Source organism: Abramis brama (assembly GCF_963993115.1).
Source record: "Abramis brama genome assembly, chromosome: 18".
Classification (NCBI taxonomy): domain Eukaryota; kingdom Metazoa; phylum Chordata; class Actinopteri; order Cypriniformes; family Leuciscidae; genus Abramis; species Abramis brama.
In genome coordinates, this window is record NC_139980.1 from 6296471 (window position 1) to 6324305 (window position 27835).

The window sequence follows — 27835 nt, forward strand, 5'->3', positions numbered from 1 at the left end:
TCATTACGAGTCAATGAATAACACATTTTATTTTATGTAAAATGTTTGTCTAACGACTCTAGGGGGCACAGAAAACAATTAGATTGTGTAAGACGAATCTTACCCCGAAAATGTATGCAAATTCCTTTAAAAAGCCAACCTCTGAGTCATTAAATAATTCACACACTGAAAGGCCACTCACAAGTGTTCAGGGTGTGGGATATAATTGTAATGCATGAACTGGTGCCACCCATCTGTAATTCAGAGTACTAAAATAAGTTTGCTCTTAGCAAATCATCTCGTGGGAACACATTTCTGCATTGAGAACAGCAAAATGTTTATTTCAGTACTTTCAAACAAAAACTCAAGAAACATGGTTACTGTCATTGCAGGTTTATTTAATTTCATGTTGAAGACAATCATCACAAAACACGTTTTAGTTTTCAAGACGGCTGCCAATTAACCGCTAAGACTAACATCACAAGTCATGCATTTCTACAGGCTAATTTATTACTGCAGTCTGACACATGCTGGTCACTGCTTATATACTACTGTAACTACAGCACAATCACAGCGTGCAGGACAACTCAATACAACACTGGATGCTCATATTCATACTTTTAATGGATTTTACACCAAGTTAAGGTAGCTTTATCATGACAAGGTACTACAGTATTTTCCATTACTGATTATTTTCCTACAGATGTGATTCCAAAATGCTTTACAGTCATTCAACTGGAGACATCAATGTGATTAAGCTAATAATACTGTTTGGAAACACAATACAGAACTATAACAAGGTAGATGATGAGTGGGTGATGGTCTGATGTGAATAAAAACCACTTCAACTACACTTCACATTAAAAAACGGTCACAATAACCATTGTTACACATCTTTAAGCATTACACCAAACATGCGTTGACACCACAAAACATTAACCAGATAAGACCGGACTGCAATAGATCCAGACGTCACCTACAGGATACTTTCTCGCTCTTCTCCGAAGGTGACTGTTTCAGAGGACACTTTCAGGATCTCAGGAGGATCTCCAGGGTTAGGTCCCCTCTTCAGATGCACCACACGGATGTTCTCATTTTGGGGAGTGGCGGAGGTGGTGCTGGATCCAGGAGTTATGATCACATCACTTCCAGTGGTCATGGAGGTGGTGTTGGAGCTATCTCTGGGTTGGTGAACGTTGTTTCCTAGTTGGGCGTTTGTGTTGTTGTTGAGGGTGGTGTTGCTGGGTGTACGGTTGAGGTTATAACTTTTGGAGGAAGGCCAGCTCTCTTCAGGGCTGCTGGCCAGAAGACTGCACTGGTCCTCTGAGCAGATGGACATGCGAGCGATTGCTGGGTCTTGGAGGCCACTCAGACTACTCGGCAGCCCTCGCTTTGGGGCTGAGTTCTCCTCGTCTAGCTCAATCAGATTAGCCCTCTCAGACTGTGACAGGTCGGCCTCTTCGTCTTGCAGGGAATGGTTGGGCGAGCTTTCATTGGAGCGGACGCCCGAGTCAGAAGAATCCTTCTTATCTGAAAGGTAATCCTTACCTTTGGATAGAGATCGATCTTCAGCATTGGAGGCATTGGGCTCAGGTTTCTTTCCATCCTTGAGCAGAGGGGCATTGTCTGACTCTTCAGACTCTTCGTCATCACTAGTAAGTTTCTGGTAGCGTAAACCACCGCCAGCCTTCAGCTTCAGATCAGCACCCTGGAAGAGGCTCACCTTCTCTCCAGACGTCTTGCGTCCCAGAAGGGACTTTGATGACCCATGGTCAACCTTCTCATCCTCTTCTGTTATGGGATCTAAAGTGGCCGTGTCTGGCGAGGCGTAGTCGGTATTATCGGTCGTGGACTTGCTGCTCACCCGTTTTGAAATGGATTTGCGCGAATCCTGGTCACCTCCATCCTTCTTCTTGTCCTCAGAGATGGATTGCATTAGCTGGGTAACAAAAGGTGGCACGGGCTTCTCCATTCCTACCTCAATCTGAGCCATGGAGGCAATGTATTCCTCGTAGGCATTGCGATACTCTGCCTGCTGCTTGTCTGTTAGCTTGCAAATTTCATTGGAGGATTCCTGAGAGTTGAGGCTGGACATGCTAGGTGTACGATGAGTTGTGGCCTACAGAAGACAAGAGATGTTGAAATAAATGTCTAAAATGTAATGGCTTGGAAAAAGGATTGCAAGAACCTGAGAAGAAATGCTTACCATCCATGTAGGGTTGGCTTGTCTAGGAGGCTCCTCCAAACCTACATTACTGAGCTCCTCAAAGCTGAGATTAAAGTTGTACATGGGTGAGGTGTCCGTGTTACCAGTTCCTCCGAGAGCGGATGCTCCCGTGTGCCTGCAAGGTTCCACATGGCCAACAGTGCTGCTGCCTTGCTCACTTGGAGCCTCCTCATGCAGGATCTGGCTCTCCACAAGACGGAGCTCCAACACCTGCAAAACAACAACTTCATTACACCGGTATCTAGGGACAGTGTGAGAGTGTATGAGGCCTATTAACTGTACTGTACTATATCTTACATTTCTTGATCATGTACATGTATTATGTATGCCTCGCAAGCTTAAAAGTTTGGTTTTGTCTGAGATTTAGTTGTGAATTCTGCTAGGTAAAATAACTAAAATACATGGATGAGGTTTTGTTAAATTCGCAAGAATGATGTGTGATTGTCTTAGGAGCATCAGTAAGAATCGTTTCAAAATGGCAAGCCAATCTGTAATGGTCAGCCATGGGTGCCATCTTTTTCCAGCAAAATGGTTTATGAACTTATTTTTTTGTATAAAAAAATTAAATGTATGTGTGTTACAAATGTATAATAATAAATAAATATAAATATAAAAATAACACTAAATATTATACATTTAAAATGAGAAATTTTGCATTTATAATAAGCATAAATATTCATTTAAAAATTACATTTCTACTTTTTCTGCCAGGGCCAATGAAAATGTTGCCAAGGCATGTAGATATCTGAAGTACTGTTTATATAAATCAGAGAAAACTACTCACCGTTGTCCTGAAAAGCTGCCAATCTCCAAAATTCATGTTCATCTCTTTCTTCAGCTCGTCAATGTTACATTGAGACAGAACTCGGCCATTTATGTTAGCCTGAGAAATCACAAAATCAGAATGTAGTGCAAAACAAGATATTTTCTCCTCAATGTACACTTTTTCTTCTTCACAAATACACACCTTCTTAATAGTGGCTGTATACTGAGCAAGCAGGTTCTGGTCGATGCCGTCGATAAGTCTGACACGCTCACAGACAACATCTGTGCTCATTGAGCTGAGCAGCATCGATGGGGTGCCTGAGACCACAGAGGCAGAGCCCTGGTACACACAACACAGAACTATTAGTACCACTCAACTACATCACAACAGATCTCTGAAGCCTTCAGACTGCTACCACAAGAGATAAACCATGCAGATTTTTTGAAAACAGTTGGAAGGGGTTGCAAAAGGTCTTGAATTAAAATTCAAAGAGAGGGATCAAAAAAGGTACTGCAGAGGAAAGTATGCAATGCATTTTGTATGTATTGCTGCCAGCAGGATTTCAAAGAGGCTAGTGCAAATCTAGAGTGATAAGATGGTAAGAAAAAGTTAGGGATACAAATAGTTGTACTCAGAGTTTGTTAGCGCTGGAGTGTCATATCTACCACCACACTTAGCATTAAGTGTTATGTAGCTTTCAAATAGCTACGTCTAATTATAACAAAACCAAACATTGTGACCTACACTACATGGACTATAAATACAGATCTCTGAAAGTCAGAGTGGCACCTGGGTTCTATACTTTTAAAGTTTTCTGACAGAATACTTAAAAAGTTTAGCATTCAGGCCACGCTTTGTGAGATGATTATTTCAATGGCTTTTGTGTAAATAGGCATCATTGAAACTGCATCATCACAGCGGAAAGGGTAAAGAGACACAGATTGGTTTACTTTCATTTTTTATGAGGACAGAAGCTTGGAAAATCCAGGGGGAAAAGTGAGAATTCTGGGGAAGGAGAAGATCTCAAGTTTAATGTGACCAACTAAACTGTACATGTTAGCATGTCACATGAGTAAATGAGCACTATGTAATGACAGTGTTTTTTTATACAGTTAATTGGCATATTGTACTTTGACTTTATATTAGGCATCTAATCTCAACTTAATTCCTCCTTCCCCACTGCGAGTGTTTAAAGAAATTTGTCCCATAGTGCATGCCGGGGTGTGAGTGTTTAGAGCTCTGGAGAGCGTTAGCATGTGTTTGCGAAAACGTGTGAGGAGGGGCAGCATTAGCAGAGCAGCAGAACTTAAGCCGAGTCTAAAAGGATTCAGTACCTGCTTCTTTTTCAAAGACGGTACCTTACCCTGCTTGAGGAGAGAGAGGAGAGGAGGGAAGAGACAAAGGAGGTGGAAATCGTGAGGGAACCACATTCATGTTGATGAAAGAAAGATGGAGAGAGCGTTTAAACTGGGAGCAAATTAGTCTTTTTTTTTCAACAGCATGTGGGAACTGGTGGACTGCGAAAGCCTCCGGTGAACATTAAGGCAGCTGGTGCTTGACGTCACTAGTGAAGTGTATATTTAAACACTGGCACATTGCTTCTGTTCTCACACAAATAAAGCGTAAAATGGACTTAACGCCAAACACTAGGTATGAAGCACTTTCTACAAAAAGGGTTCAAATTAGGGCCTAAAACTTGATTTTAAAGTCTTGTTGAGGCTTAGGGTTGTATGAAAAGATGTATGAAATAAAAATGTAAAAAAGCCAAATTTAGTCTAAATAAGCTGTTTGAAATATGTCAAAAAAGATTGTCAAAAATATGACATTGCTTGGGACAGGCCAAAATCTCTATTTAAAGGGGGCAGACAAACATTTGATCCATTTAAAATGTTTGAAAAAAATATTTTAATGCAAATTTTAAGCTAACAGCTCTCACAGAAAAAAACATGGGATTTGCACCATTTGTGGTAACACTACACTGTAAGAAAAAGCATCAAGTATATCTGAAACATGAAAACAGTAAAAATAAAACGATAATGACACACAAGACAAGAGTGAAGAAGAAACTTTAAATTCATGTTTATAAAAGGAAACACCTGCAGAGCAAAGTGGCACCATTAAACATTAGATGAGATAGAAAAGTATGTCAGCAAGTGAAACCCTAGCAAGAATATCTAACACTAGTGCTATGCTGTTATCTAAAACACCAAGTCTAGCAGCTTTTGTTCATGACTAGTACTTACAGGTCCAATGCTAGGGTCCTTGGGATAGCCAGTTTTAATGAATGGACGTGGAAGAACATGAGGAGGGAAGGAGCTGCCAGCGTATTGCTTGTACGGCAGCTGGTAAAGATGTTGGGGGAAATATGGCTGAGTGACCAAATGTGGAGGAAACAAAAGTTAGGGAATGAAAATATAACAGAAAATCATAAATAAATACTTGCAGGAACGTTCCAAGTTCAATACAAGGTAAATCAATAAACAACATTTATTGATAATTTCGACTTGCCCTTCCATTTTGAGAACCTTATTGTATCACAATTTTTTCCTTTTCTTTAAGAAAATGTTTTCTATGGTATTTAACATTATGCCACAAATGCTGTTCAATTGAGCTTAGCTTGTATTGAATCTGAAAGATTAATTTACATGCAAACATGAGAAATAATGAGGTAACACTCAATCTCTCTCACACACAAAAACACACATTCTCTCTAACAGGTACAAATGCTTAAAAAAATAAAGTTCATTAGGTGGAAATGTGCACAAACGTGTAGCCTCATAAACAGTTTTTTTTTTTTTTACATCGGGGGCTGAACTTAAGGAAACAAGGCTGAACGCAAAACAAAAAAATATAATGAAGCTAAAATGAAGTAAAACAATAACTGAAACACGAGGACAGGGAGATGATTGAAAGATTGTCTGGGTGGGCATGTGGAAATGTTTGGCACTGAGGCTGGAATACTTTAAGAGGTGTGTGCTCATCCAAGGGACCTCCCTCATCTGTTAAATGAGCCGATGTGCCTGGTAGAGCTCAGTTCCCTGAGGAAAGTTACGTCTAAAACACAGCTGAGTCATCAATCTACACTTGACACTATTTATCCGTTTTAACTGAACCCAATTCACCACAAAAGTCCCCCAAAGAGATGACAATAATCTAATGATATATGACCCTGGATGACAAAACCAGTCACATGGGTCAATTTTTTGAAATTGAGATTTATACATCATATGAAAGCTGAATAAATAAGTTTTCCATTGCTGTGTGGTTTGTTAGGATAGGACAATATTTGGCTGAGACACAACTATTTGAAAATCTGGAATCTGAGAGTGCAAAAAAAATCGAAACATTGAGAAAATCGCCTTTAAAGTTGTCCATATATATTTGTGATTGTGCTGCATTCACTCACAAAAATAAATGTTTTTTATATTTATGGTAGGAAATTTACAAAATATCTTCATGGAACATGATCTTTACTTAATATCCTAATGATTTTTGGCATAAAAGAAAAATCGATAATTTTGACCCATACAATGTATTATTGGCTATTGCCACAAATATACCCGTGCGACTTATGACTGGTTTTGTGATCCAGAGTCACATATATATAAAAAAAAAAAACAGTTTCTGATTCAGTTTAACCTGTCAGAAGTTTCTTTAGTGCGTTATTTGTGCAATTACACTCACCCTGTTGTAGAACGGGTGTTGTGGCCCAGCCATGCCGCTGAAATAGGCGCTGTGGGGCTGAGAAGACACACCCGGCAGGTTATACGGGCCGTTGTAGGAGGCAGTAGGGGAACAGGTCGAAGACTGCTGGCTGTAGACTGAAATAGGACGGACCTCCTGCAAAGGTAGCGTGGGATAGGTGACACCACCCATGTTCACCTGCTCCCGTGCAGCACGCACATCTGACAAGAGAATACGGAGATAGAAACTGTGAAATACATGCTTTACAACATTATATGCATTTGCTTTACAAATATTATATGATCTTTTATTAATTTTCTAAGAGGATTGCCATTTTCACAAACCCTTTACCAAAATTTGGGACATGATCATTTAAATAAAGTTTTTTTTACATGATTTGTTTAAATAACTTTAGTAAATAAACTAAAATTATTCATTTAATACATATTTTATAAAAATTAAATACATTAAAATTAAGCCAGCATGATTATCAAACCGAGTTAGCAAATTTAGCCTAAAACATATTCATTTTTTTAATAAAATAAAATGAAATACTGCATGAGTACATGGTTTAACCTACATTGAGGTAGTAATAGTATCAATAGAGGCCAGCTAATTTGGAATCAAATGTGGTCAGTTTTAAAGAAAGATATTTACCTGCAATAATCTCTCTGAGTTTGGGATCTAAATTAACGGTGCAGGGGAGAAAGGTGCGGATGTCTCGAACCGCAAGCACTGGAGTACGGGAAGACAGGAACACCTCAAAGCTACGGACATCCCCATCTATCTCCAACAATGGCTCCACGTCTTTAGTTGTTGGAATATTCTTGGAGATCCTGTACGTGAAAGATACAACTTGTGAAACACGAGACAATACTAATATTTTAAGGTTTGTAAAAGTTACTTTAGCATGTGTGGAGCATCCATCACGTTTCCACTAAAACAATGCAGGCCTTGTGAGAATGACTGTTTTATCTGGCAAGGCTCGATGGAATTTATGCCAGGCTATGTTAAAACCAAAGACATGATGGTTTTACTGAAAATGAAAATGATGCTGATATAACTCAGCATTAGCAGCACAATATCTTCATTTCATTTTGTGTTTCTGGGGCACAAACTGCTTTAAGAGTGGAAGAGTGTGAAGACAGCCAGTATCAACACAATACAGCAATATTACTGATGGTTTGGACGCCAAACCTCTTCATAAAACCACAAACTTCATATGTTTTCACTTAAACAGACCTAAGGGTTTTCAAAAATGCTCTATAAAACCCCTCAAAATGTCAGAATACACCCATGCCTCGAATGCATTTACTTCTCCCTTTATATTTGGGCACAACGAGAACTGCACAGTGATGGTACGCTGTGTGTAAAGTAAACATGAGTGCAGTCAGAACATTCCATAATCATTTCATATCCGACAACGACACAAGTCTTACATGAATAGCATCATCTGACTAATCACCATAGGGAAGCCTATCTAATGATCTGGGCCTGCTTTCCTTGGCTTCATCTGACATTCTGTGGCCTCCCATTATTTGTTTTCCAGGAAGCTTCCCAAAGGAGACATTTTTCTCTAGGACCCTAATGGGCTAACGAACAAACTACATGCAAAAAAAAATAAAAATACTCATACATGACAAAAACAAGCATTACATTGCAGTACTCTGATTAAAATACTTTTTTGTACAGATTAGCAATGATCTCAAGTTGTTGATCTCAAAAGTTGTTGATCTCAAGTTTAAAAAAGAAAGGCATGTGTGATGTTTCTGACAATCTGATGGCATTTTGAAAGGGCTACAAAACTACTGTGATAAAGCCTGTGGTGAAAATTAGCATAGCATCACATGATAATTAAAATATTTCTTGAAAAGCCCCTACCTTTCATTGATGGTTTTCAGAGTGTTCTGATCTGGGATGCCATCTGTCTCTTCTAGGTACAGTATGAGCCAGGATGTACGATACGGCCACTGCTCAGTCAGGTTGATCCAGGACGCAAGCCGGTCCCAGCTAAAACTTATCTGATTGGCCCTCAGCAAGCGGCCTAAACAAGAGGAGAGCATTTCATGAGTACTTAATGTTCAGATTTGATGATTTCATATCTAAAAAGTTCCTATGCCATTATAGTGACTACAAAAGTTCAAAAGTTTGGGGTCGGTAAGATTTTAAAAATGTTTCTAACCAAGACTGCATTTATTTGATCAAAAATACAGTAAGATTATAAAATATTATTACAATTTAAAATAACTGTTTTATATTTTAATACATGTAAAAATTTAATTTATTCCTGTGTTATACTGAATTTTCAGCATCATTACTCCAGTCTTCAGTGTCACATGATCCATCAGAATTCATTCTAATATGATGTTTTGGTCATATAGTTGAAAACAGTTTTATAATTTTTGTAAAATAATTTTTTCATATTTTTGTGGAAACAGATCAGGATTTTTTTTTAACATGATTTTATGATAAATGTAATGCTAAAACATTTGTGACTAGTTTTGCCTCAGTAAAGTGACATATTTCAGAGTAAAACAGATATTCAAAAAGAAAAAAATAGGGTCAATAAGAAAAAAAGAAAGAATTTGGATTGTGAAAGGTGACCATTACTAAACAAACTAACCAGACTAAAACAAGACCTAAATAGCCGTTTGGCTATTGGTTAACATTATATAATAGCTCAAGTGACGTCTGCAGAAATGGAAAGTTATTTCAGAGCAAGAGCAAGTTACTACATTTTTATTAAAGATTACACCGAGAATTTCTTTTCTTTGTAATAACATGCAATGATAAATAATTTTATAAACATGATCAAATCTGATTTCATGTTGACCTTAAAGCGTGAATGCTGACCTGTGACTGAAACAATGTTGAGCAGTCTCCTCATAGTCTGAGGGCTGATGTCACTGAACCAGTCCTCAGTGACGAGCAGTTTTGTGAGGTCAAAGGACATCTGACGCGTAACTGACCTCTGCATCTGTCGACGGCGATAAGTATCCTGAGGAGAGATCCGCTAGATTTAAATCAATAGCATCAAGGAATACAGGGAAGGAAATGTCAAGGGAAAAATTTGGAAACATCTTGTGATATGACCACATCATATGGTGGAACATTACTCTCATTGGATTAGTCAGACAAACTGCACAACCATGGGATTGCCAGATAGGATGAACAATTGAATTTGTCTTTGGAGTTCAAGTCATCATACTATTGTAAACATCAGATGAAATTATTATCATATACCGGTAACTTTTAATCATTTTCATAATCCCTAATTATTATCATACAAGTAGCTCTCTGACAGCATATTTATCAGCTTACCCTGCGGTTAAGTGTCGTTTTACTGCCAAACTTGGTCTGGTCGCCCAGGCTGTTCTGGGACAACTTTCTGTCCAGCTCCTCATGCCAACCTATATCATTAGAAAATGTTAAGAAAATGGCTTTGCGATTGGTTGTGATTTTTGTCATGCATCATTTTACTTTCAACGAGGATAGAAAAACTACTTTGAAAGTACATGTTAGTCAGAACAGGGTTAGAGCAACCATTATTGGTTAGACAATATGTTAGCATAAAACACACAATATATTTGGCATACACTACCGTTCAAAAGTTTGGGAGCAGTAATTTAAATTAAAAAAATATTATTCCGCAAGGATGCATTACATTGATAAAAAGTGAAAGTAAAGACATTTATAATGTTACAAAAGATTTCTTTAAAATAAATACTGTTCTTTTTAACTTTCTATTCATGAAAAAATACTTGAATTATAAAATAATATATCATGGTTCCCACAAAAATATTAAGCATCACAACTGTTTTCAACATCGATAATAAGAAATGTTTCTTAAGAACCAAATCATCACATTAGAATGATTTCTAAATTCAGCTTTGATAAAATTCAGCTTTGCCATCACAGAGATAAATCACATTTTAAAATGTATTAAAATAGAAAACAGTTATATTAAATGGTAAAAACAAAAATCTCAATATTACTGTTTGTACTGTATTTTTGGTCAAATGTATGCAGCCCTGATGAGTCATCCTAAAAAAAGACAATTAAAAAAACCTTACTGACCCCCAACTTTTGAACAGTGGTGTATATCAAAACACTGTGAAGACTAGTTAGTCACTATTTGAAACAATAGTCGTTTTATTTGCCCCCCTTATCCGATGGTAATACAAACCCTCAGAGTTCCCAGCCTCTCCATTAGCAGGTGCTGGCGCACACATCTTCTTTGCACTGCTGAGGCCGCGGCTGTTGAGGAAGACGGGCAGGTGGACAATGTTGCGCATGTAGTCATGGCCGTTGATGTTGGAGTCACGCAGCACGCTATTTAGATTCTGGTTAATGGCTTTAATGATGATGTGAGGATCACTGGCGAAGACGGAGATGAAAGGACCCTTGGAGAACAGCACTCTCACCTGATCAGAAGGACAATTTTGATAAGTTTTTGATATAGGTGATTTGCTCAACACAGCTAAAAACACATTTTATAGAAATGACAGGTGCCATCTTAAAAATTAACTCAATCTAATTTACTTCACATGCACTAGATTCTCAATCAGTATCTAAGTATTTCTTTAAATGTATGATCGCATCCTGTTTAGAATAGGTCTGCTGAGTCTTGATGCAATTGACTAACTGGATATGGGATGCTGCTGGTTACCACTAAAACAATGGTTCTGTTCAGTTTTTGTTAGACTAGCAAAAAAAAAAACAGTTCTAGGAGACCATTTTCTTTGCAAAGAACTTAAAGGTGCTCTAAGCGATGTTGGGTGACGTCACTTCTTGTTGACGTTCGAAGTATTGTCAAACAAAACGGAGGCTAGCTCGACCCTCCTCCTCCTCATCCCGTCCCCTCCCCCTCCCTTCTGTGCTTCCTGAAACAGGCTTTTCCGATGTAAATTCAGGACTTTGCGCGTTACTTCTCCTTTTCCCTCTTCTTTGCTATTTGTTCTTTGGAACGTCGTCTCTTTGGTCGTGTGTCGGCCATATCAAAATTCAAGAGAATATAATTCTAACGTTAGTCGTTGTCTAGGACATCTCTCCTCTAGCTAACTTCCCTCTTCATGCTTCTCTCTCCTCCACTCCCCACACCCCCCTTCATGTGCACGCATACTAACCCCCCACCCCCAAATCATTCTTGTCGGTTATTGGCTGGAACACTGTTTGTTATGTTTCATGGTCCAGGCTGGGCCAGTTTGTTTTTGTTGCCGTTTGTGGAGCCTGGGCTGTCTACAGAGACCGTGTTTTTTTACAGTGTGTTCAGGGGACAGGCAGCGAGCGGATAGTGTGGAAATGTTTGCTGTATATGACAAAAAAAGTTTCAGCCAAAAAAACGTGTGACACTGCTTAGAGCACCTTTAAACAGCCTGAAGGCATCGCTGCACGACAAATCTGATTTCAAGTTTTGTGAGAGATTTCATGGCTGACAACCAGAAATAATGGATGATGTTTTCCCAAACATTTACCTTTACATTTCACAAACTAACTATTATAGTATTTATTAATATTTTGAAATAACTTTTATTTTTTCAGTTGTCATTTTAATTTTAGTTATTTTGTTATGTGCTTTTGTAATTTTTATAATTTTTTAGCTATATCTTTATTGCATTTTTATTTCGGTTCTAGTAATTTAATATTACTTTAGTACTACTGCTTAAACTTACTTTATTTCAGTTAATTGCCAATGCATTTAAATTAACGAAATTAGTATCTAATAGTTTTAGTTAACATCAACAACATGTTTTGCGCAAAACTGTTGGTGCCCACCGTGTCTAGCATCTGTAGCACTTTGTCCTGTTCACAAGAGTCCAGACCATCAATGATGACCACTAGACGTGTCTGGTTCTGGGTAAAGCCATCTATAGTCTTGGCCATCTTAGCCATGAGCTCCACTTCATTCTTCAAGACCTAAGAAAAAAGTATTAAAAAGACTAAAATGTCAGAATGGGGGTCATTATGTTAACAAATTCACCCTTTGTGACACTGTGTATAAACACCACTACGTAGCTCTGTGTATAGGTTACCCAGAAACCTGTCAACTAACCTTCATAAAGCCCTCACTTTTCAGCTTGTGCATCTTGTTGGCGGCACTGTGCAGCCTCTTCCTCTGAGAGTTCAGCACTGAGTCTGTCACCTGCCACCAGGTGCGACAGTTAAGCAACAGCGCCAATCCAACAACACTCGCCATGGAAACCAGCACTGCGTTCACTGTCTGGTTTTGCCCATCCACCTTGAAGACAGCCAGCAGGGCCATCCCCACGATCAAGCAGCCCAGGATGAAGAGGAAGATGACAAAGGATGGGATGCAACATGTCTTCTTCCACTTCTTTTTACCTGAGGGTAGACACGGTCACAACAATAAATTAATGTAAATATAAATATATCAGTTGCCCTATAGATCCTGTATAGTCATGAATGGTTAGGTGGCCTTTACCTTGAGTGTCCTCAGTTTTGAAGACTCTAAAAAGTCTGGTGGCCAAGAAGCCAAACTCTCTCTCACAAGCATCCGAGAGAGTAGCGATCATTTCAGCCATGGACGTCTCCCCACCCACACTGGATAACCTGTTATAGTCTGTGAACAGAAACCTGACAGAAAAAAAGTGTTAATTAAAAACACTCATGTATATATGTATATTTATATGTTGTGACAGGACAGCTGCCTCCTCCTTATTATCACGCCACCCCATCACTTAAATCGCCAATTTGTCTGTCGTTTGCTCCTCCCACCACAATATATATATAGATATATATATAGATATAGATATATATATATATAACTCTTGAGCAGAAAATGGCAAATGGGACACTCTAAAGTTGGGTGCACACTGTGCGATTTTTGACCATGATTTGGCCGTCTGAGACAAATTTTGCAAATACTAAAAGATTCCTCTGATTCTAGGCTAAAATCTGAAGTCTTTAATCGTTAGTTTGACATGTTCACCGAAAGCTGATTAATGACCGTTGCGATCAAATTTTACTTCCGACGAAATTCTGGCAGTGTCAGAAGATTTGACTCACAGTCCTGCAGTGTGACTTCTCCAACGACGTCTGTCAAATTGTCTTTGTTTTTCAAGACAAGCTATGACCAAAATTAACGTTAAAGATTTCTTTGTAGCCACCATTTCAATCCCGAGTGTAATGCAGCTCACTGTCACCGAACTTGTCATTGACTGATGATGTAAAACTCCGCAGTTTTCTTGTGCGTCCGTTTTTAATGCGTCTTGACTGTCGTACAGTCTGACATTAATGACAACTGAGATCTTACAGTGTGACATGACTTATGGCCCGTGCCAATCATCATGTTCGTACAGTCTGACAAGCAACAATCGTAAAGGACTATTATAAATCGCACAGTGCGCACCCAGCTTAAGGCAAGGGTCCCAAACTCAGTTCCTGGAGGTCAACAGCCCTGCAGAGTTTAGTCCCAACCCTGCTCCAACACGCACACCTGTAGTTTTCAAAGAATCCTGAATGACTTGATTAGCTTGATCAGGTGTGTTTAACTAGGGTTGAAGCTAAAATCTGCAGGACTGTGGCCCTCTAGGAACTGAGTTCTCTACCTCTTGTGGAAATCAAGGACACACCACATCCATCCTTTACGACAGGTCACAGGACCTCATTTTAATGGTTTTACAGTTTTATGCAGAATGTGGGTATTTACCTGACAGGCAGTGCACGGGTGGTCTGTTCCGGCAGCTCTGGTGGGTTGACGAACATGAGTTTGAGCAGAAGCTCCAGGTATCCAATGTGTCGGGCCAGACGGGTGCTAATGACCCATGCCCAGTTCCAGCTCTCACCCTCACGCCTGCTCCCAAAGTACACAACCACTGTGTAGAGATACAGAATATACACACATTCACTCATTCACAATACCTTTCAAGGGTTATTAAATGAATTTTGTTTCATTTGATATCATTCATAACTCAATTATGACCAAAAGTTCCGATTTTTTAAGAACTTATGTTGAAACACTGAATAATGGACCAGTTTTTCTTACCAAAGAACACATAAAGTAGTGCTAGGATGCTGAGAGAGATGGAGATAGCCAGCTTGGGATCCACAGTGAAGCCGAGCACAAGAGCTACAGAGCCGCACAGCAGGACAGATAATAACACAACCAGCCAGGAAAACTGGAACAACGGCTCCACCTGCTGACCTGCAAATGTCTTCATCTCATCTGAGAAAGAAATATGAAGATTTATCCACCAATAAATATACACCACATGCAGCGAACTGAACTCTAATAAACATTCCAAGCTCAGAAATAGCTAAAAAGCTAAGTGGGTACGTGCTGTACATGACTAAACTTTGCTTTAAAATATCCTTTTCAGGTCACTTTCCTTGTTTAAGTTGAGTGATTTTAAATAACGCTCACCCTCTAGTTTCTTGAGCAGGAAGGACTTGCCACTTCCCCACTGGGCGTACAGACCCACACAGATGGGCGGCTGCATGGTGGGCTCACTCAGGATGTCTGCCAAAGCACTGCTGTACAGGTCATAGCCCAGCATGTCCCCATCTGACTCTGTGGGGGACAGATGTCCTAAAGGGGACAACATAGAGAGGGGCAAAAATACACACAGGTCATTCATAACATACACAGTGAATGTAGCATAATTTAATGCTGACATGCAACTAAAGTAATTCTAAACATATGTGTACTTATTAAGATTCAGAACTACAGAGAACAAGTCTCTGGTTATTGTAGATCAATAAGACTGTGGACCACAAAGTGGACAATAAAGAAACAAACATATAATTCAACCTGTTTGGTCAGATTCATGAACAAATTACTCTTACGTGTCAGTTCTTTTTATTGAAGTTAACTAAAAACAAAGTGCAACTACAGTGCAACTTTATTGCCAAAATGAATGACTCTGAGTCGGTTCTTTAAATGAACAGTTTAAAAAGATGAGTTAATGATTTGAAAAGTCTAAAAAACTGCCCTGTATTTGCAGAGAGAGAATTTATATGTAAGCAAAAACATTATAACTGAAATAAACCCAAATGTATGAGAATTTAATCAAACACAGAATAAACTCGAATGAATCAGAATGGAATTAAATAAAATCTTGTGAATCAGAATGTAATTGAATCAGGAACTCTGTACTGATACCCATTCCCAATGATGAGTATTAATCAATAGTTGAGCTCATGATGGAGATCAAGTCCCAGACTTACGGGCTCCAAAAATCTGGGTGAGGATGCTCTTCTGGTGACTGCAGTCGATGTTGTAGGGTGTCTCTCCAGCCTTGTTGGGCCTGTAGAGGAGACGGCCATCTTTAGGGTTACGGAGGAGGAGCTCAGCCAGCCTGCGGCTCCGTCCACGTATGGCGATATGAAGAGGGGTGTCCCCTTTCTGCAGCCAAAGAGAGCAGAGACTTAAAGTGCAATATATTATGCAAGTAAATTATGTACATGAAATTGTGACTGATGTTTTACCTTGTCCACTGCAGAAACTTTGGCCCCTTTGTCCAGCAACAGCTCCACTATATCTATGTTTCTCATCTTGGTGGCTTTAATTAGTGGTGTCTCAGAATCCTAAATACACAAAAATACAGACTCAAGACTAGCTCATAACAGTAAAACAATCTCTTGAACATGAGTCTTGATGTTCTTTACTTTAGTGGTGGTCTCTGTGTCTGGATTGCACTGCAGTATGTCTCTAACCATGGTTGCATTGCCTTTCTCTACTGCCCAATAGAGAGCAGTCTTATTCTCCTGTAAAAAAACACACCAACAGTACAGTCATTTCAATTTCCCATAACTTTTATACATCTCTCATTTGTTGTTTATAGTAGGGCTGCACGATTAATCATTTAAATCCTGATCACAATTTCTGCTTTTCTTGATTAATTAAGCATAATCATTTGCGATATTGAACCACTGGTAATGAGCATTTCAATTATCTTGCACTGGAACCAAGCCTACACAAGCTTTTAAACTTGGGGTTGCCAGATGTCAAATGTCTGAATCCCCCAATCAGAGCTTTTCACTTAAATGGATTATTATACATTTTCCAAACAGTCTTTGATCATCTGAAACAAGTTTACTGATCTCCACAGCGATATTCTGCTCAAATAAAAGTTTAATATAGTCAGTATTTCCTCACAAGGCCTTGACTACATAGTTTGCGAATGTGTTTGCTGAATAAATGCTCTTATGCATCCTCTGTGCTACAAAATCGTTTTTGTTGTTTTAATAATAAAAACATTAACATAGTTTGTAATTATTAGAATGAATTAAAAAAAAAATGTAAAGAGTGTGTTAATGTATATGATAAATATATTAAAGCAAACTAGGTAAAATTAGAGATGTATCTGTCGTAATTGGAACTGGCCAGTTTTTGCTCCAAACACATGATCGGCAACCGGACATTTTTATTTTTTTGGACCGATCTCTGTTCCAGTCTGTTCCCTTTAATGTTGATAAAACAACCAAAAACGAAGAGAAAAATCACTCATTGCTCTGAGAACTTTAATAGTAGCTTAAATAAGTATCAATGTATAATTTATAAGTCTAAAGTATCTTATGTAGACATATAAGACATAAGACGTCTTATAAGACATAAGTCTATGTAGTGTTTATTTGTATATTTGTTCATTTAATTTCTTTCTTGAATGCTTGTGTTAAATACACCTATTGTGGCTGAAAAAATAAAGCACTGTTTATTTCATTTGTATATTATATGTTGTGTATATGTAATGTGTATCTTTTAATAGCAAAGAAAATAATGACAGATTTTTAACTTCGCCACTTTGGCCTAAATGTCTAAATAGGGACTGTTTAAATAGGGACATTAGTTTGGCTGTAATGCTCAGTCACTTGCAAAGTAGTAAAACCAACATGAAAAAGAATTGTGATAAAATCGTGAATCGTGATTTTCCTGAAAAAAAAATGTATATGATATTTTTGCCATATCGCCCACCCCTAGTTGATGTTCTCTTGTATTGTACTTTCATTAAAGTGCAATAATTCTGATGAAATGTAAAAGGAAAATTCTCAATAATCAATCATTTTTGAGCATGTTTAACCATGCAGCCCTAGTTTAAAGTATTTTAATGCATATGATGTAACAGGCATGTTACCTGGCCTCTAATGTCGATGTCTGCATACTTATGCAGTAGTGCCCTCACAATCTCAACATGCCCACCTCTCACAGCTCCAATCAGCACAGTGTCTCCACTCTAGAGGTTTAAAACACAACACACAATGAAAATACTTTCTCATCCAGTACATCCGTTTTACAATATATCCGTTTGTAAGGTTTATTGTGAGGTTCAACCCACCCTGTCTGGGATGTTGACGTATGTGCCGGCATCGAGCAGGTCCTGCACAATCTCAGTGTAGCCCTCTTTAGCTGCGATCATGAGAGCTGTGTTTCCATCCTTATCAGTCATGTTTACATTGGGGTTCCTCTTCAGAAGCTCTTTAACCACCTCTGTGTATCCTCCCTTCACAGCTACGATCAGTGCCGTCATGGAGTTCTGAGTGGGAAAGGTTAACAAAATAAGACAAACAGTCCCTCTGGCTACTGATGTAATGCTTCTAAATCAGCAGTACATCAGTTTTTCTAGTTAAAACAAAAGCTCTAAAATATTTTATACGGTAGAAATTAAGGGTAAAAAAATATTTATTTATCCTTATCCAGTAAAATCACAAATTGGAAAAGTCATATGGCCTTTGAAAATTGTTGCGGACAAATCGGGAGGCTTAGAGACAAAAAGGCTGAGTGAATGATGAGCACATACCGCCCCCTCCTGGTCAACATCAGCTCCGTTCTCCAACAGGTGCATCACGCAGTCATAGTGGCCCTTTCTAGCAGCCCAGATCAGTGGGGTGGTGCCATACTAAAAGTACAAAAAGTAAAAAATGCTGGTTTAAAGTTAAATATGCTGGTATTTACCTTTAATATTTTTACCAGTAAAATTATTAAATGAATATTTCCAGTTTAACACAAATTAAATCTATCAACAGCAACTGTGGCATGCTGTCGATTACCAGAGAAAGTAATGTTGACTTCGGCCTGTAAGAACAGAACAATGCACTTACAATGGAAGCTTGTTTTCAACTCGGAATATTCATTTAATCGCAGTTAGGCAGGATTGGTTTAGCTCACCTTATCAGAGCAGTTGACTTTAGCTCCATGCTCCAGCAAGAGTTTCACAATCTCTGAATGGCCTCTACCGGCTGCCCAGATAATGGGGTAGACGCTGTATTGCTAAGGTAACCACATCAAAAGTATGATCAATTTTAATCGATGATTGCATATATTACATTTGGATTCATTATATGATTTGTATGTTTGTGCTTCTCATATGTGGAAAGGCAATTGATAAGTTTTTGCATCTTTACCAGTCCAGTGGTGATTGGGTTTGCCCCAGAGTCCAGCAGGATCTTGGCCACCTCAACTCTATTTTTATATGACGCCCAAGTAAGGGCGGTCCAACCCCCCTGCACGACACAAAGCCACCTCATTAAGTTGATAACGTAAGAACGTGTTCTTTTTTTAAATGTGATTATGGTACTAAATAAAGCAGATGTATTCCTTTTTGATTTTCTCACCGAGTCTCTGTGCTCAATATAGGCACTGTTTTCCAGCAGCTCTTTCACCACCTCCACATGCCCCTCTTTAGCTGCAGAGATCAGCGCGGACCAGCAGTCCTATCAGGGAAAGGCACAAAGATGGGTCGCTATGGAAACTATTGAACCATTGGCAATGTCGCCATGGGAACAGTGATGGAGCTACACTACAAAAGACAGCCCTATGGCACAGTTATAACAGGCTTCAGGATATTTCAGGATAGTTTGTGAGACATCTACTATGATCAAATAATTAATAATAATAATATATATATATATATATATATATATATATATATATATATATACACATTATTTTATTAATTATTTGATCATAGCAGATGTCTCACAAACTATTTTCCTATAACATTATAATAAGCTGCTGATATATGGCTATATGAACATCGATATACCATAATACCATAATGTGTAACTTCGGTCACACTTTAGTTTAGGGTTCAATTCTCACTATTAACTAACTACAAACTATGACTTTTGCCTCAATTAACTCCTAATTTCTGCTCATTAATAGTTGGTAAGGTAGTTGTTAAGTTTAGGTATTGGGTAGGATTAAGGGATGTAGAATAATGTCATACAGAGTAAGGCATTAATATGTGCTTCATAAGTACTAATAAATAGCCAATATCCTAGTAATATGCATGCTAATAAGCAACTAGTTAATAGTGAGAACAGGACCCTAAACTAAAGTGTTACTGTAACTTCCTACCAACTCTTATTGTAAAGCAGTTATGTGGGCATTTTCTCACCACATCATCCAAGTTGACGTCTGCTCCCCTTCGGATGAGCTCTTTAACAATCTCAAGACTGCCCTGCTCCGAGGCCAACATCAGAGGAGTCTGTCCATTCTGTCAACGACCCAACGAGAAAGACATATATTTGATATCTTAACAATTTAGCTGAACATCTTAAATCATGTTTGACTTTTTTCGATGCAACTTACATCGCTTCGACCATCCACCTCTTTGAACTTATCTAGATGGGCTTTTACAGCAGCCAGATTTTCTTCTTCCACGTAGCTGAAGAGGTTCTGGATGGCCAGAGTGGTCATCTTGATGGAGGTTGTGGTGTCCATGATTGCTAGTACCTAGGACACCCTGAGTAGAAACTCATTTAGTCACTTTCAGTACATAAATTGTGAGCAGAGACCTAAAATGCATATCAAAATAGGTTGTTGGAGGATGAAAGAAAAAATATAAGTAACTGATATGAAACTCTTTGAGATTAAGTGCTAGAGATGTTAAACTGAGTTTGAATTCATGTGACAGGTGATACCAGAGCATTTGTTCTCAGTGCAGGCCAAGAACAGACACAGGCAATGGACTTTAAATGTCATGAGAAAGGAGGCTGGCACAGATAAGCATAACACAGCAGCGTAACATTAATTTTGTCCAAACATCTCCACAGACACACTCACTAATAGGTTTTCCCATTTCCCCAAGTTATGTTGAAAATCTAGGTACACCTTTTTTTTTTACAAAACTGTAGCTTGTCGGTCCAAAAAAAATAAAATAATAACAATAATTATGTCCTTTTGTGTAATGCCAACTTGTAGTGATTATTTGCACACTGAGGTGCAAATAACAGCAACTAAGAATACATATTATGTACTTTGTATGAATAGCCTAGTATTTATTGCTATTTGTACTTGGTGTGTAACTAGCCTCTACCTTTTTGTGTCTGGTTCTCAAATCTTTGACTTCGTGAGGGTAAATATATTAGTCTTTAACAAGCTACAATAAAGGTTTTCTGTTTTGGGGGATTTTTTTTTACCTGACTCTCTTTGCTTGTTTTTCAAAGTGCTGAATTGCATGAAAATTTGGTGAATCGATGTAACCAAAATGTGCAGCCTTTCAAAAACACATTTACATGCACATTTATGACCCTAAATGAAGAATAACATTGAAAAATGTATAGTTTGACCAGTGTTTCAAGCAGTTTAAAAATCGAGCGAAGATCAAACTGACATGCAACACCGGGGCTAGTGCAAATAATTGTCTAGCGAACAGACAGCATACTCTAATCGATTGCTCAATAGACCACAAACCAATGCAAATATGATTATATTAATATAGATATTTTACAGCATTTTGACCTTTATTTGATGTGCGCCAGTATGTGACCCTCAATTTAACCTTCAACACAGGCTGTATAAAAGAGGGGTGGGGGAAACAGACGGGAGCAACAAACAAACGGACAACAACAAAGAGAATATGGCAGCTGAGTTAGGAATCCAAGCAGCTTTCAAAGCTCTATCTATGAAACATGACACCAAAGTTATTCTTATAAACCACTATGTGACACAATGCACCCAGCACAGCGTCACACTGTCCTCTGCTTGTGTCTGAATGCCTGCAGATTGCTGGCTGTGACTTCTGTCTGTCTGCTCTGGAATGGCATCATGCGTTATTTATGGCGACCAAGAGTGGTTCACACCTAGTCTACACAACAAGATGCTGAGATGATTGACAGCCCCTGCAGATATAAATTATAATGGTGGATAGCACACTATATTACATACATTAAACTAGATAGATAGATAGATAGATAGATAGATAGATAGATAGATAGATAGATAGACAGATAGACAGATAGATAGACAGACAGACAGACAGCCAGCCAGACAGGCAGAAAGACAGACGGATAGATAGATAGATAGATAGATAACGTTAGATAGATAGATAGATAGATAGATAGATAGATAGATAGATAGATAGATAGATAGATAGATATGGCTAAAAATAAATATATATATTGTGAGATAAATGGGACCTGGGTGAAGAAGAGTCCAAAAACAGTACATTATATCTGCATGGCAATGCCTATTTATTCTGGTATATTTGACTAAATATTATTGTACTTTGATATTAAAGAATGTATTACTAGACATAAATAGGACGGGCAGTGCGTCTTGTCAACATATCTGCATGTTGATGGATGTACTGACTCCCTATGAGAGACTAGCCAATTAATCGCCATCAAAACAACCCTAAACAGGTTAACCTTATCAGTATCACATAAGCATTACAAACTACGTTACATATTATTCGCTGTGAATGTTCAAATACGCTCAATTCTACAGCTTGATGCTCGTTACCATCCAGCTTATGAACTGTCAATCATACGCGCCATCAACGCACAAAAGCGATTTAAATCTAACGTCTGCCTTCAGCTACGAGACGTACCTCACAGAAAAGAAACGTTGAAATGCCCTGCTGTCAGAAGATCCGTTTAGAGATGCGTATTTCTCTCTTGTTCTCTCGGTCTACGGAGCTTCTTTCTTCCTATTCACCATCTTTAATAACAGCCATTTTGAAGAAGCGAAGCGCTGTGCGCGAGCGAGCGAGTCTTCCCGGGCGAGTCCCTGACAACACACTGTCTGACGTCACCGCTCAGGACATGAACGCACGTGATAGTAAATTGTAAATATATATGTGTGATAGTTTAGTGTGTGTAGACTAGTTATATATACACATACTGTTATATATAATGTTAAATTTAATGTCAGTTATATATTACTAATATTGGGGGGTTATGTTACATAGCCCAGCCTAGTCATTGTTATTATGGATTATATAATCTTATGTATTTTATCCTCCACTTGCTTTTATTCTTTCTCAGTGCATCAGTCTATGAATGTTTCTTCAACTAGCCTGTATTGAAACCTTACCCTGTGACCTTTCAGAAAATAAACTTATAAACATAGGTTACTTTTCACACTTTCACTAGTTTAATGTCCAACAGTGTCATTTGCTAACCAAAAACATGTAATTTCCTCCTAAATTATGTGTTGTGTTTGATGTCATTCTGTGGCCAATGGCCAACTTCTTTGTTTTGCTATTGTTAAGGCTGATTTCATAGCTGACTTTTATACTCTAAATACACAAAAATGCATAATTTGACAAAAATAGATATTGATTGTAAAGATTCTGTTCATAGTGTGATATTTTTGCATACATAGTTATGTTTGCCTGTAAAGCGCTTTGAGAAAGCAACTTTTAAAGGTACTATATAAAATAAATGTAGTATTATTATTTTTATTATATTTAACTTGATTTTTCTTTTCCTTCACACATCACATCGCATTACAGCTCTTCCCTGATATGCTTGTCTCCAAAGTAATAATCTGCCCCTGGGACATAAAAAGTGATTGTAGTGCAAGTAACATCCCTATATCATGTCAGCAAGATCAAGTAACTTATTGTTATCTGTAGTGGCACAAAGTACATGGTTTATGTCTGCAGAGCAAAGAGCAGATGTTGAGGACTGCTCAGGTGGATGCATTTGAGAACACAGCAGGCTAAATTATTAATACGTTTCAAACATTTCACTACAGATTAATTAATGTGTAACTATAGCGTGCACGTTATCTTTGCAAAATAGTTCATCAGAAAACAAATACACCACAAAAGAGTAGTAAAAAGACCTCTTTTAATCACATAATTTGCAAAATAAAACAAAACAAATGTACCAGATCCACACAGCGAACGTAATACGGTTCAAACAAATCCAGTGGACATCCTCTATCATTTCATTAAACTTTAACACAAACATCAGCTTCATTCAACTCTAACATTCTAAATTTTCCCAGTTTAGACTGAGAAATACTTTCATTTATGAGAAAAGAATCTCTGGTCTTTAGAGTGGAATGTATTATGTGTAACTTTCAGAGTTTATGTGAAGACTAAATGGACAAGACGTTACAACAGACCATAACAAACATAACATTGACAAAGAGCAAAGAGCCCAGTTTTAATGGTTCAGCCATGGAATTATATCTCAATTCAGACTTTCTGACTTTGAAAAAGAACCAATTTGTCTTAAATTTTGTGGACATTAAACTTTTATTTGTTGCACAGACATCCTGCATTCTGTAAACTTCCCTTTTCCAATAAATCCATTATTATTTTTCCTGTTAGTTTAGTTAGTCATATTTATTTTTACCCCTGCGACATGAAAACTCTGTTTTCAAATATAATATTGCCTGCTTTCTGCAACTGATAAAGGCCTTGTCCCTTGCAAGAAAATCCAATTTACAACCTGATACAAGACCACCAGGTTAGGGCACTAATACTTGCTGTGACAAGTGGGATTATAAAGGCAAGGTCACATGATTCTATACAAGTGTTTTCTTGGCAATAAAACTCTTCTTATAGCAGTCAGACTCAGGTTTGATTCCATCATCTCACTGTCGAATCCCAGTACCACTATACTGAGTCAAGAGATGACTTACTCTATCAGTCCAGATAAAGGCTGGTTTGTTGGTTTATTTGTGAGCTTTAGTTTATCTGACTCTCTTCATGTGTGGCTGGAGAATAGGTACATTTGCCCAGTCTGTGTGTGTAGAGAAGTTTGGTAAGGTGTTCCAGGACTCATGTGGCTTTTGGTTTCTGGTTGCTGTTGCTGTCTGTGCTCTCCAGGCTCGGTTGTACAGCAGACTGTTGCTCTTTCAGCCGCAGGTGGCGTGGTTTCACAGGCAGAGCAATGGCCAGCAGTATACAGCCTATGTGGATGCAGAAGTACCGTGACCTACAGAGAGATGGAGACAGCAGAATGTCATGAATGAAGACAACAACAACAAAAAAAGTTCTGCATTTTAAGTATCTGTTCTTGTTTGTCCTGCCAACCTGTAGAACTTGAGCGAGGGGCCCACAGAAAGCAGCACGAAGGGAACCACTGTGTAACAAATGGCAATCTGTGTAGCCGCCCATGTGATGACATCATACACAAACTTGTGAGTTGGCGAACCCAAGAAGTACGGTCTTACATTGTGCCTCACCTGAAGGAGAAAAGGGAACACAACATTAAGAAATGGAGGAATAACAACCTTAACCCTCAAAGACTCTGATATTCATGAGGTGTTATTTTTTTAACCTATAACATTTTCTTTAGGAAGAAATTGATGTTTAAGCAAATTATTCATCACCGTACAATTTAGAAAAAAACACCAGTAAGGATAAAGTCAAGTTAACAAATTTCACAATTTGACCATTTAAACATTGTAATAAATATGTATATCAAAGCATGTTCTATATATAATATATTAATTGTAATACCACTTTATTAAAAATATATATTTTATTATATAAATAATGTTCAAATAGTCACACTGACTAGTTTTTCATTCATTGAATAGGCTTTAGTGCGTGAGAACAAATCTAAAAAAGCTTGACCCCCTAATGCCCGGAGTTGCATTTTTGCTACAATTGAAAAATCATCTCAAATTGATGTACGTTCGAAGTTTCAGGGCATATAAGGCTTTTTCATTACCAGTCATGTAGATATAAGATAAAACTAAATGGCACATGCTTCATTTATTCCAAAATTGTTATGAATTCAATTAAACTGCTTTTTTTTTTACCACCAAAAGATTTGTGATACATTTAAGTCTCAGCTACTGTGTAGTATTTACCTACATTTAGTAAAAATTAGGTGTTATGTAATAGCTTTATCATAAGTCGTTTTTTTGCTGTGCTGCTAAGAGACAGATGTCATTCACACTGAGGAAATATTTACTTTTTAAATGTCATTTGGTTTCATCAGCCATACCAAAAGTTGAAAAGTCCTAGTGCTCCTCATGGCGAAACAAATAGCAACATCTGATGTGAGTGAGAGGTATGTTCCCTATCTGAAGTGTATTTTATGTCACTCACAGCTCTGGCTGCAAGAGTGATGACGATGCCAGTGAGGAAGGTGAGGTAGTAGCCCGGGTAAGCTCCATGCCACATGGCTGACAGCAGGAAGGTGGCAGCAGTGGGATTGTAAGGACAACGTTCATAACACACCCTACAAGACAACACACGTCACACATAATAAAACACTATGCAATAATCATTTTAACATGCAAATGAAAGGAGGAAGGAAATGATACTTCCTCTTTTCATCTAATGCTGTGAATCTTAGTAGAGTTTCTGTTGATTGCCTGTTTCCATGTTAATTATTGATCATAACTGGGTAATTATGAAAAATCCCCAGTAGATGGATCTGTGGTGATAATCCTCAGACAATCTTGGTCACGCATTATTTTAAACAAGCATGGCATTTATGAAGGTAGATGGGTGACAGGTAATTACAATATTGTTCAAAAGTCTGAGGCCAGTGAGATTCTTTTTTAAAGAAATTAATACTTTTATTCAGTCAGGATGTATTAAACTGATCAAAAGGGAGAGTGACTTTTAAAAATGTTAAAAATCATTAATGTTTCAAAAGAATACTGAAAAAAATGTATCACGGTTTCCACAAAATTACTAAGCAGCACATCTGTTTTTAAAATATTATTTCTTGAGCACCAAATCAGCATATTAGAATGATTTATGAAGGATCATGTGACACTGAAGACTGGAGTAATGAAGCTTTGCCATCACAGGAATATATTACATTTTAAAATATATAAAATTAGAAAACAGTTGTAATTGTAACAACATTTCACAATATTACGGGTTAAAAGTGGTTTTGACCAAATAAATACAGCCTTGGTGAGAATTAAAGATTTCTTTTAAAAACATTAAAAATCTTATCAACCCTAAAACATTTTAACATTAGTGTACAATGTGCTCTTCCTGTTCTTACCTCTTAAGCCAATGTGCTGTTTGGATGTTCCAGTTATCCAGGAATACCTTAAAGCTGGTGGCAAGCTGAAAAATATAAGAGTTAACTTGACTGATTATGACACTTCCGATTCATTCAGGGTCGGGGGGGAAACTAACCTCTATATTCATGATCCTGAGGTTGGAAATGAGATCCCACCGAGGCAAACCATCACTGTCGTAGCCATTAAAGCCAAATCCTGCTGCGTTGTTGATGGCATCAGCTATTTAGAAATACAGTATGAGTGTCAAGATATTCTCATATCAAGCATAATAAATGTTATGACACCCAAAATAGTTTGTCTCTCCCTTTATATAGTGTTATAATTGAGCAAGTATGTAATTGTCAAATTAGGCAATCTGTGAACTCTGATTACGTTTGATTTAGTGTTTCATATTTCAAAGAAAAGTGTTATGCAAGAACTATAAATAATGGTAAAATCTTGTTCCTACTATTTCATAATTTACTATTATGCATTGAATTGTTGCACAGGAATATGAGTTTCAGTTCCATCTTTTCTCTGAAGGGGGCAGTAAAACACAAGCCATTAGGACCAAGTCTGTGTTGTGTAAGATGTTGATCCCAATTCAAATGGGTCACACAACCAGTCCTCACAACAGATGATGGATGAAGCATCCTAATGTGTAATTAATCATGCCCGAGGTACAGCATAAATGATAATGATGGAACGTGAAAGACATATTGCTCGTGCTTGATTAAATTATTCTTTCCAGTATGGTTCAACAGATATGTATAACACATTAGGATGATAGAAAGAACAACTTGGAAATAGGAAAAAAGACTAACAGACAGAAGCTTCATGCCCATTCAAAATGAGGGGTCACGTCCTTAAGATTAAAATACCAAATGGATTCCAATACATACATTGATCAGCCACAACATTAATGTATAGGTGCCCCTCGTGCTGTCAAAACAGAGGCATGGACTCAACCTTTGAACATGTCCTTTGGTATCTGGCACCAAGA

The 27835-nt window shown here is 37.9% G+C and overlaps 2 protein-coding genes across 6 annotated transcripts in view; both read right to left on the minus strand.

Moving 5' to 3' along the window:
• Positions 1–356: 356 nt before the first annotated feature.
• Positions 357–22649, minus strand: kidins220b (kinase D-interacting substrate 220b). Of its 4 annotated transcripts, none has more exons than XM_084090380.1 (30): positions 22448–22649; positions 20206–20359; positions 20012–20110; positions 19227–19325; positions 19017–19115; positions 18781–18882; positions 18413–18511; positions 17951–18148; positions 17750–17848; positions 16284–16382; positions 16104–16202; positions 15843–16020; positions 15040–15204; positions 14662–14841; positions 14326–14491; positions 13099–13250; positions 12709–12998; positions 12432–12572; positions 10843–11080; positions 9978–10066; positions 9510–9654; positions 8538–8700; positions 7314–7492; positions 6657–6877; positions 5216–5341; positions 4307–4339; positions 3174–3311; positions 2991–3089; positions 2186–2416; positions 357–2098 (listed from the first exon to the last, which is right to left on the minus strand). In XM_084090380.1, the coding sequence occupies exons 2-30, from the start codon at positions 20335–20337 to the stop codon at positions 956–958; spliced, it is 5202 nt and encodes a 1733-aa protein (XP_083946506.1). In that variant the 5' UTR covers positions 20338–20359; positions 22448–22649; the 3' UTR covers positions 357–955. The 4 variants fall into 4 exon arrangements, with proteins under 4 accessions (XP_083946506.1, XP_083946507.1, XP_083946508.1 ...); XM_084090381.1 differs by having other exon boundaries at positions 4307–4336; positions 22448–22627; XM_084090382.1 differs by lacking the exon at positions 4307–4339 and having other exon boundaries at positions 22448–22628.
• Positions 22650–23676: 1027 nt separating this feature from the next.
• mboat2b (membrane bound O-acyltransferase domain containing 2b) overlaps positions 23677–27835 on the minus strand; it is a 30848-nt gene continuing 26689 nt past the window's right edge. For both annotated transcript variants that reach the window (XM_084091041.1, XM_084091040.1), the window contains 5 exons: positions 26969–27072; positions 26832–26896; positions 25916–26048; positions 24890–25041; positions 23677–24791 (listed from right to left, as the gene is read on the minus strand). In XM_084091041.1, coding sequence (XP_083947167.1) covers positions 24635–24791; positions 24890–25041; positions 25916–26048; positions 26832–26896; positions 26969–27072 — 611 coding nt within the window. In that variant the 3' untranslated portion in view covers positions 23677–24634. The remainder of the gene's footprint in view (positions 24792–24889; positions 25042–25915; positions 26049–26831; positions 26897–26968; positions 27073–27835) is intronic.